Source organism: Zeus faber (genome assembly GCF_960531495.2).
Source record: "Zeus faber genome assembly, chromosome: 12".
In the NCBI taxonomy this organism is placed as follows: Eukaryota; Metazoa; Chordata; class Actinopteri; order Zeiformes; family Zeidae; genus Zeus; species Zeus faber.
In genome coordinates this window covers 18,945,795-18,955,746 of record NC_137196.1, presented here as the reverse complement: position 1 = coordinate 18,955,746, position 9,952 = coordinate 18,945,795, and the positions used below count along the sequence as shown (strand labels likewise).

The following is a 9,952-nucleotide window of genomic DNA, read 5'->3' as shown; positions in this document are numbered from 1 at the left end:
TAATAATAATAAAATGTTCCCCTCACAGCTTTGGTGCTCCGTGGTGGCGCCATAAAACGCCGCGCTAATTTTCTGAGAGATGGTGCGTGTGTTATTATGGAGATGCGTTCTCTTAGGTAGCAGCCCCGTGAGAAACAAACAAATGAAAAAGCATTTTATTTCTGACTCGTGGCCGGCGGCAGTTGAGCCTCCAGATGTAGAGGAGGGAGAACCGCCCCCGATGGCCGTTTCGCATCGAGGTCCACCTTGAATCTCAATCCCGGTTTTGTTTTGTTTTTTTCTTCGACTCCGGCGCCGATCGAGGTGCAGTCCGGCATTGTCAACACCCGCCCCTCGACTTTACAAGACATCTGGAAAGTTGAGATGCACGCCGAGTCAATATTTGAGTAAAGCAGTAAGATCTGCTCGAGCGCCGTTTACAGCGGCCGGCGCTCCCCCCCCCGTCCCCATGTACACCGAACTTGCTACGAGCGGATGAACTTTGGACCGTGAGGCAGATGGTTTTTGCTTCGCCGTTATCATGCTGCCCACCTCATGTTGTGGCAGAAGGTGACGTTGGCGGCGTCTCTCAACAGCCGCCATGCATGCACAGCCGCTACGCAGGCACAGCCGCGGCGCTGTTTTTCCGTCAGGGACTCTGCTGAATAATTATCCGTCCCTCCAACAACAGGGCGAGGTTTGGGGACTGTCACGGTTCTAGTTCTGCGATAGTATGAATGTCGGGTACTTTAAATGCAAAGTCATGGGGTTATCGGGCTTCCAGCAACCCGATAACATCACACATCAAATTCATATCGGGGGATCGCTCGTGGTCACAGAGGAAATTGAAGTTGAATGCTGAATATTATTGACTGGCTCTATTGACTGAATCCCTTTACTCTTGTAGCCAGAGGTCAGAAGTGGTCCGTACCCGCGGTGATGGAATAAGGCTGAGCCGGGAGGAGAGACAGGCTTGGTATTTCACCTCAACTGGGGGAGAACTGCAGCTCAGGCAGCATGCTGATGAACTGGCAACCCGACCTGATCATGCCAGACACCAGCTACACAGCCAACAGCACCCGGGAATGCCGCGCCTGGGCCCATGTCCCCGATCATCCCCGTCATGCCCGGCTGTTACGAGCCGGCGCAATCGTTTCCCGTGGACACCGAATGCTTCCGTGCTGGATTCCAAAAGAGATCGGGGCAAAAAAAAAAAAGTTGGAAGACTTGGGATTGGTTCCACCGTCATGTACATGCACGGGATCACGTGCTGTGTGCCTCTGACGGTAGTCTTCCCCACGTTTGAGCCGATCTCCCCGCAAAGCCCCTGCCACTTTCGGGAGCAATTCTGACTTGTGTCTTCACGTTTTTACCGTATGGATGGGTGGAGTGGCGTCACTTTCCTTGCCTTTGAGCATCATCTCGACTTTTGGCAACACGACAGAAATTGCAGCGGGAAAGGTGAATAGGGATGCGTGTCACAGGAATGTCATTTTTTATTTTTGCCTAAAATCGTGCGGTGGTACCTCGCCTTACGACTGTAAGTTCGCTCGATAACAACGTATGTTAAAAGGGTTTCCCCCATATGAATTGTGAAATCATGAAGGGTGAAAATAAACAACATGCACAGCAAATTTCCATGGTCGCGTCTCGGTCGCAAATCTTCGCGCCTATCGCCACCCGTATCTTGGATTAGTCGTAAGTAGAGGCAGTCGTAAGCGGAGGTACCACGGTATCATCAAATGACGGTGTTTAAAAAAAAAATAATAATAATAAAGTGTTGTTAGCTGTTTGACCATGAGCTAATAAATAAATAAATACCTGCACAACGATGTCTCGCTGAAAAGCTGTTGCATGAGATCTCCACTCAGCCACAGGCGCGGCTCCAACGACCGGGGGGGGGGGGGCGCGCTATCCCACGCTGTCGCGCCGTCCTTGGTGCTTTTCCAAATGCAGGGCAGAGGCGCTATGGATACGGTAGCTTAGCTATGCATGCCCACGAAAGCCCGTTTTCGCTCATTTGAGGTGATTGCTTCTCACTGTGCACTGGGTGCATCCGATGCGGAAGACGGTAAATGGGGAGGGAGAACGCAAGCCGCCACTTCCCCGCGGGGTTCGCGGCCGCCGGGGATTCTTTCTTTGTCCCTCCGTCCTTTATTCTTTGAATTGCTTCCTCTGATGGAGTGAGGTCTTGAGCGAACGACGCCTTCGTAAGAAGCGGCGTGATTGCGGGGCGGGCCCGGAGACGGGGCTTTGTAGTCGGAGGACGGAGTGAAGTCTTTTGTTCATTTTGCCGTCGCTGATTAGGGCGAAAACTGATAGAAGTTGATCAGTCTCCCTCTCTCCCTCCTTCTCCCCCCCCCTCTCTCCCTCTCTCCCTCTTTCTCTCTCCCCCTCGCTCTCTCTCTCCCTATCCCTCTCGCTCTCCCGCCCCTTCTCTCTCCTTCTCTCTCCTTCTCCCCCCCCCCTCTCTCCCCCCCTCTCTCTCCCTCTCTCCCTCTTTCTCTCTCTCCCTCTTTCTCTCTCCCCCTCGCTCTCTCGCTCTCTCTCTCTCTCTCCCTGTCCCTCTCGCTCTCCCTCCCCCTCTCTCTCCTTCTCTCTCTCCTTCTCTCTCTCCCTCTCTCCCTCTTTCTCTCACCCCGTCGCTCTCTCTCTCTCTCCCTCCCTATCCCTCTCGCTCTCCCTCCCCCTCTCTCTCCTTCTCTCTCCCCCTCTCTCTCCCTCTCTATCCCTCTTGCGCTCCCTCCCCCCCTCTCTCCTTCTCTCTCCCTCCCTCTCTCTCTCCTTCTCTCCCTCTCTCTCTCTCTTCCCCTCTCTCTCTCTCTCTCTTCCCCTCTCTTCTCTCCCTCTCTCCCCTCTCTCTCCCTCTCCACCTCTCTCTCCCCACCCCCTCTCTCTCTCTTCCCCTCTCTTCTCTACCCTCCCTCCCCTCTCTCTCCCTCTCTCCACCTCTCTCTCCCCCACCCCCTCTCTTCCCTCCCTCTCTCCCCCACCCCCCCCTCTCTCCCCCACTCCCTCCCTCTCTCTCCCCCTCTCTCTCCCTCTCTATCCCTCTTGCGCTCCCTCCCCCCCTCTCTCCTTCTCTCTCTCTCTCCTTCTCTCTCTCTCTCTCTTCCCCTCTCTTCTCTCCCTCTCTCCCCTCTCTCTCCCTCTCCACCTCTCACTCCACCCACCCCCCCTCTCTCTCATCACCTCTCTTCTCTACCCTCCCTCCCCTCTCTCTCCCTCTCTCCACCTCTCTCTCCCCCACCCCCTCTCTTCCCTCCCTCTCTCCCCCTCTCTCCCCCACTCCCTCCCCCTCTCTCCCCCTCTCTCTCCCCCTTTCTCCCCTCTCTCCACCCCCTCTCTCCCCCTCTCTCTCTTTCTCTCTCTCCTTCTCTCCCTCTCTCTCCCCCTCTCTCTCGCTCTCTCTCTTCCCCTCTCTTCTCTCCCTCTCTCCCCCCCTCTCTCTCCCCCACTCCCCTCTCCCCCCCCCCTCTCCCCCACTCCCCCCCTCTCTCTCCCTCTCTCCCCCTCTCTCTCCCTCTCTCTCTCTCTCCCCCTCTCCCACTCTCCCCCCCTCTCTCCCTCTCTCCCCCTCTCTCTCGCTCTCTCTTTTCTCCCCCCCCCCTCTCTCTCGCTCTCTCTCTTCCCCTCTCTTCTCTCCCTCCCCCCCCCCCTCTCTCCCCCACTCCCCTCTCTCTCCCTCTCTCCCCCTCTCTCTCCCTCTCTCTCTCTCTCCCCCTCTCCCACTCTCCCCACCTCTCTCCCTCTCCCTCTTCGACAGCAGTTCCCCTCCAGTCACTCGGGGGGTGCGTGTGAGACGCCGCTCGCCATGTTGCAGAAAGGCCTGAAAACTGGCGACGGCGGGTCCTCGCCTCACGCCCGGCAGCTGGCCTGTATCCCCCCCCCCACCCCCCCCCCCCGTCCCCGGAGGCTGGAGCTCCCCACGAGGATGCCTCCACATCCGCTCCCAGAGGGGGTGGCTCAAGTTGGCGCGACAGCCGGTTGCTATGGAGACGAGCGACGGTTTTTCGTTGCACTTCTCTGCCGCCAAACGAGCGTAGCCGACGCGTTCTCGTTCCAACGCGCCTCGGAGCCTCGCGCGGCCTGGCCCCCAAATAAAAGGGCGCACATCGGCGTCCGTCATCAGCGTCTCCCTTCCCGGCTGTTTTCCATTCTGCCTTTCGGTCGAGCACGGGAGCGAGTCGGGGCTTTTCGTGGGACGAGGCGGCCATGAACAATGCGCCGTTTCTTTTCTCGCTTTGTGTAAAGTTTTTTTTGTTTTTTTTTTTAATAATTATCGTTTTGACCTCATCAACAAAAAAAAAAAAAAACATATGAAAAGGCCCCGTTTCCTCATCTCTAGTTCTATAGTTCACGGTGGACACAGGTATTGAATGCAGCGGGATTTTGCTGAAAGGTGGGGTGCAATGAATGAAGATATATATATATATACACGCTCTCCGTGTTGCCGAAAACGTTGTGTTGGTTTTTACTGTACATCCCACGCATCACAAAATGTATGCAGCCCGGTCTCTCCTCCGCCAAAGCCGTGAGTTCAAAAAAACAGGCATTAAAAATAAAAATCACTTATCGTTCAAGAAAAAAATGACATTTAAAAAAAAAAAATAAACATCACAAAAAAGGTGAGTTTGATATTTATTCACGAAAAGATCCCCCCCCCGCACAATCCTTAACAACAGGAAGACAGTGTCAGAAGCAGCAGGACGCCTCAACACCTGTCCGTGAGGGGGTTTCCAAGCAACGAGCGGCTTCCACTGCAACTGGGAAGACAAACGATCATCATCATCATCATCATCATCATCATCATCACTCTGCTTTATTCAACACCGAGCGTCGGGGCTGTTTTTTTTTCTGTCTTTGCCGAGCGACTGAGCTGGGGGCTTGGTTCGCTGTAACTAGTTCATCTGCTGACCTCGACTCTGCGGCTCTGGGAGGATGACTGGACACACACACACACACACACACACACACACGGGCGCAGTCGATTCTCTCGTCGAATGCACGGCGGAAAAGAAAACGCCGGAGAGGATTTGGGTTTGCAAAGCCGCTTCTCAGAACACGACTGGGAAACATGCTGGCGAGATGAAGAAAAGGCAGTTTTCACCATCTCAGCGCGTTTGAACGATAGTGATTATTACGCATTTTTTCCACCTGGGTCAGCACTGATGCAAGCACCTGGAGGGTTCTTTTCAATATTTCTGGGAGGGAGTTGCAAGATTACAACCTAATATACAAAACAATATATAAGCTATAACATGACATAACCTGATTATTATTTTTAATAATTGTATTAATAATACTGACATAATTATAAAAAAAATATTATTATTATTATTATTATTATTATTATTATTATTATTATTAATAATAATAATAATAATAATAATAATAATAATAATATTATAATAATAATAATAATAATAATAATAATAATAATAATAATAAATATTGCTGCATGCACCAATACACTGGGTCCAGGGTATTCGGCTCATTAAAGTTCAATGAACGAGTGTGCGTTTGCTCTCCAGTTCCAGTGTGTTTTGTGACTGCAGAAGTTATGATCAGGCGGTGTTTGCGTCTGTGGGTGGGTTTCCTAGGACGCAACCAAGGGCGGTTACCTTTCTGAAGTAGGGTTGCATGACGACGGCTAAAATTGTAATCACTATTATTTTATTCTATACTGTGACCACGATAATTTGTCATGAATATTCATCCATTTTGTGGGAACAAAATTATTTTATTGCACTTTGTAATCGGCCTTCACAATAATAATGTATTTTATAAACCTATGAATAAATAAACTCAAGTGTACAAATCTTTGAACCAAAATGTGCCTTTCTTCACATGAATTCAGTCTCCTTAAGGTGATATACTGTCGTATAGCCTTTAGAAGACTAAATTCCCGCATCCCCGGGCGCAGCACAGCATCCCCAAGAATTTCCTTACAAACTGACATTTTCATTCAACACTTGGAATCAAAATCACTACTGCGCGGCAATTATTTTAGGTTTTATATTTATTTAATTCGTAATACAGGCAAGTGTAGAGCAGTGGTGTAAATGCGTAATGGAGAATCCAATATGCATTTACGCTCCGCTGCGCATGCTCGTTTATTCTTTCTCCAAATGAAACAAATAAAAAAAGTGTGTGTGTGGAGCGCGATTTGTCAAGAGCAATTTGCACTGAGCTGAAAATCTAGTCAACGAGGAGACTGGTTGGAGCCGACAATGATCCACGGAGAGGTTATTCGTATTGTCTGTGAGTTTGTCGGATCCATGACATCCATGAAAGTCGGATGTCAGTCCAATCTGCGTGTCCTTCTTGGCGAGGACCCTGTTGTTGACAAATCACTAGACTGCAATGCTATCATGTGACCTGTGCGAGCCGTCGTTTTCCCATGGGTGCGCGTTGCGCCGATTAGTAAAACGTATTTTTTTACGAAATTATTCCACAATAATAGGACAATACTAGATCAATCTTGGACAATGGCATATTGGAACTGCCCAAAATACACATTTTATTCATCTTGTCTGTGAGTGCAGCGGATCCTTGACATCCATAGACTACTGACGTCAGTTTTTCATTAGCAATAACCATAATAATAATAATAATAATAATAATAATAATAATAATAATAATAATAACAATAATAATATTTTAAAAATATAACATTAAATAAAACTAGCACTAATGTCTGCAGATATTTCTGTTTTACGTGAACTTGATATAATACCTTTATTTATTTAAAACAAAGGTGAAAAGATGGTGCAGGTACGGCCCAATAATTATTTTCCTAGTTTCTTAAAATTACAATATCAAACATGTAATGTAAATAATTAGGACCTGGGTGCCAGGTTACTATAAGTCCAGGCTGGTGCGTGTGGCTGCTCGCTGTCTTGGATTCACTGATGTCATTGGACGGAGCGCAGCTGGAGACGCACCTTGTGGGAGCGCACGGTGGACGGTTCTATTCTAACTACAGACACACGGCGTCGATATCCAGGAGGTTTTTCTTTAGGTTTTTTTTTTTTCTGTAACCGAGGAGGAAAAAAAGACAGAAACACTTCCCAGCTGGACGGAGCGCTCATGTCATTTGTCTGAACTTTTTGTCGGACCGAAACCGATCAGGTAAGACGATGTGTTTGCGTCCTTGAGGTGGGGCTGCGCGTTATTCTTTGTTCTTTGCCTTAAAACCGTGCTTTCGGAGAGAGAATTCCACGAATAACTTCCCGTGGTGCGCAATTTTGGGTCACATCCCGCTTCCCCGAAGCGTTTCCAGACGCGTTGTTCCACCTCCTTTCAGCACCATGGACAGCGCCATAGTCCACATCTACAAGGAGGCCAGGTGTCCACCGGACCCCACAGAGGACTGTGTGCCAACCTCCACCTGGCAACCCGACCTGATCGTCCCAGACACTAACTATACAGCCAACAGCACCTGGGATGCCGAGCCTGAGCCCATGTCCCCGATCATCCCCGTCATCGTGGCCCTGTACTCCGTAGTGTTCGTGGTGGGCTTGGTGGGCAACTGCCTGGTGATGTATGTCATCATTAGGTGGGTTCGGTCACACTTCCACTCATGTGGTGCAGCATGCACTGTTGATTTAAGGAGACTTCGAGCTCCAAAGGTCAACCCCATTCATGTCTATGACATGAATTGTTTCTAAAACAATTTAACACAAAGCTTGAACTGAGTTTTACTGACTGTCCTCCAGAAGAGCATTCCTACGAGTTCCTAAGCTGATTAATGATCCACCATCGCTGCTGAGGCTTGACATTTCTGTGCGTCCTAGATGGTGCATGGAAAGACATGCTTTGTGTGTTTCAATACGTAGGTTAATGTGTGGCATGTTGACAATGTTACTTAAATGCATTATCAAAACAGCACCCTATGTTATTTGTCTCACACAGGCATTGGACTACATACAGTATGATTCGAATTTAAAGCGGTAATCCGTACAATTATTCGGTTTTAAAAAAAATCACATATTCAATATTTATCATATATTTATTTAGCTGGCACTTGATAAGAAACAGCTATTTTATGTTTTTTCATATCTATATGTGCTACTCTTCAAGCTTTTTCCTGTGTAGAATAGTAAATTTAAATAAAAGAAAATGTTGATGGTGGCGGCATCCGCCAAAAAATTACAAATCAATCGATCAGAAGAAAGCAAACTTTCAAGAAAAGAAAGTTACCATTTTAGAGCGTGGATGAAGGTAAACCCTGATGTTTGAAAAAAAGGAGCAGTTTCAAATGGATATTTTGGAATTCGTGGAATTTTTGGATTTACGGAATAATGCACGGAAAACACACGATTTTATGGATTACCACTTTAATGTGCAACAATTCCATTCAAACATCTAACCACACAGCAGCTATGATATTTGAATTGCTTATAGTTATATACTTTTGAACCCATAGATTTTGGATTTCTGCCCAAACGCTATGGAGAGCTATTTTTTTTGATTTCCTATATTTTCAGGTACACCAAAATGAAAACCGCCACCAACATCTACATCTTCAACCTGGCCGTGGCCGACGCGCTGGTCACCACCACGATGCCCTTCCAGAGCGCCTACTACCTCCTGAACTCCTGGCCCTTCGGAGAGGTGGTGTGCAAAGTGTTCATCTCCATCGATTACTACAACATGTTCACCAGCATCTTCACCCTGACCATGATGAGCGTTGACCGCTACGTGGCCGTGTGCCACCCCGTCAAGGCCCTGGACTTCCGCACGCCCATGAAGGCCAAGCTCATTAACGTGCTCATCTGGGTGCTGTCGTCCGCCGCTGGCATCCCCGCCATGATACTTGGCAGCACGCAGACCAGTAATGGTACTTTAGCCGCCATACTCACGCACAGGTTCTTGCCGTTTTACTACGCATCGGGGCCAAAATCGTGTTGTTGGAACGAACAGTATGTGTGAATGGTCCGTCCATTTATTTTATTTTTGTTCTTTTTCTAAGTCACTTATTAGATGGACAGACCTCACCAAAAGAACGTGATTTGGCTGCAAATAGGCCGTCATGGACATTTTTATACCAATTTCCACCGTCCTTAATTGGTCTGAATTGACAAGGAAATGTCATACAACTCACATGCGGGTAAAATTCTGGTAGTGCGGTTGTTTAAGAGGAATTTCATCGGTTAAATGAAGCAGTGACATGCAGAGAAAGCAAAGCCTGAAAGGGATTTTTTCCTAATGACTTAGATGGTCGATGTTCCTTCAGAGCACTTTTACATTAGCCCGCTGTGCACTTAACACTAGAAACCTGCAAGATAGAGGACGCGTCAGACCCCGGTACGAGGAAAACCAATTACTCACTTAATTACAAGACGTGACATTTAATGCTTCTGTACTTTACCAATAACCGTATTGATCCACTGATCTGACGATTTGTTTGATTCTCGAATCCCGCCAAGGAACCACGGAATGCGCCCTGCAATTCCCCGAGCCCTACGCCTACTGGGACACCATGATGAAGATCTGCGTCTTCATCTTCGCCTTCGTGGCGCCCCTCCTCATCGTCACCGTGTGCTACACGCTGATGGTGCTGCGGCTGAAGAGCGTGCGCCTGCTGTCGGGCTCCCGCGAGAAGGACCGCAACCTGCGGCGGATCACGCGCCTGGTGCTGGTGGTGGTCGCCGTGTTCGCGGTGTGCTGGACGCCCATCCACATCTTCGTGCTGGTCAAGACGCTGGCGCCCGACGTGCCCGAGACCACCGCCGTCATGGCCGCCTACTTCTTCTGCGTGGCGCTGGGCTACACCAACAGCAGCCTCAACCCCATCCTGTACGCCTTCCTGGACGAGAACTTCAAGAGGTGCTTCAGGGACTTCTGCTGCCCGGGCGCCTGGGGCCCGCGGGACGGCCCCGGCGCGAGTCGGGTCAGGAGCACCCTGAGGGACCACTCCTGCCCCGCCGGCGACCGGCGGGGCGGGAGGCCGGCCAGGCCCGTGTGA

The 9,952-nt window shown here is 49.4% G+C and overlaps 1 protein-coding gene across 1 annotated transcript; it reads left to right on the top strand.

Annotated features, from left to right (window-relative positions):
• Positions 1-7,409: 7,409 nt before the first annotated feature.
• oprk1 (opioid receptor, kappa 1) lies at positions 7,410-9,952 on the top strand (the record flags this gene model as incomplete). The annotated part of the gene is made up of 3 exons (XM_080010411.1): positions 7,410-7,540; positions 8,472-8,824; positions 9,414-9,952. The coding sequence occupies exons 1-3, from the start codon at positions 7,446-7,448 to the stop codon at positions 9,950-9,952; spliced, it is 987 nt and encodes a 328-aa protein (XP_079866537.1). The 5' UTR covers positions 7,410-7,445.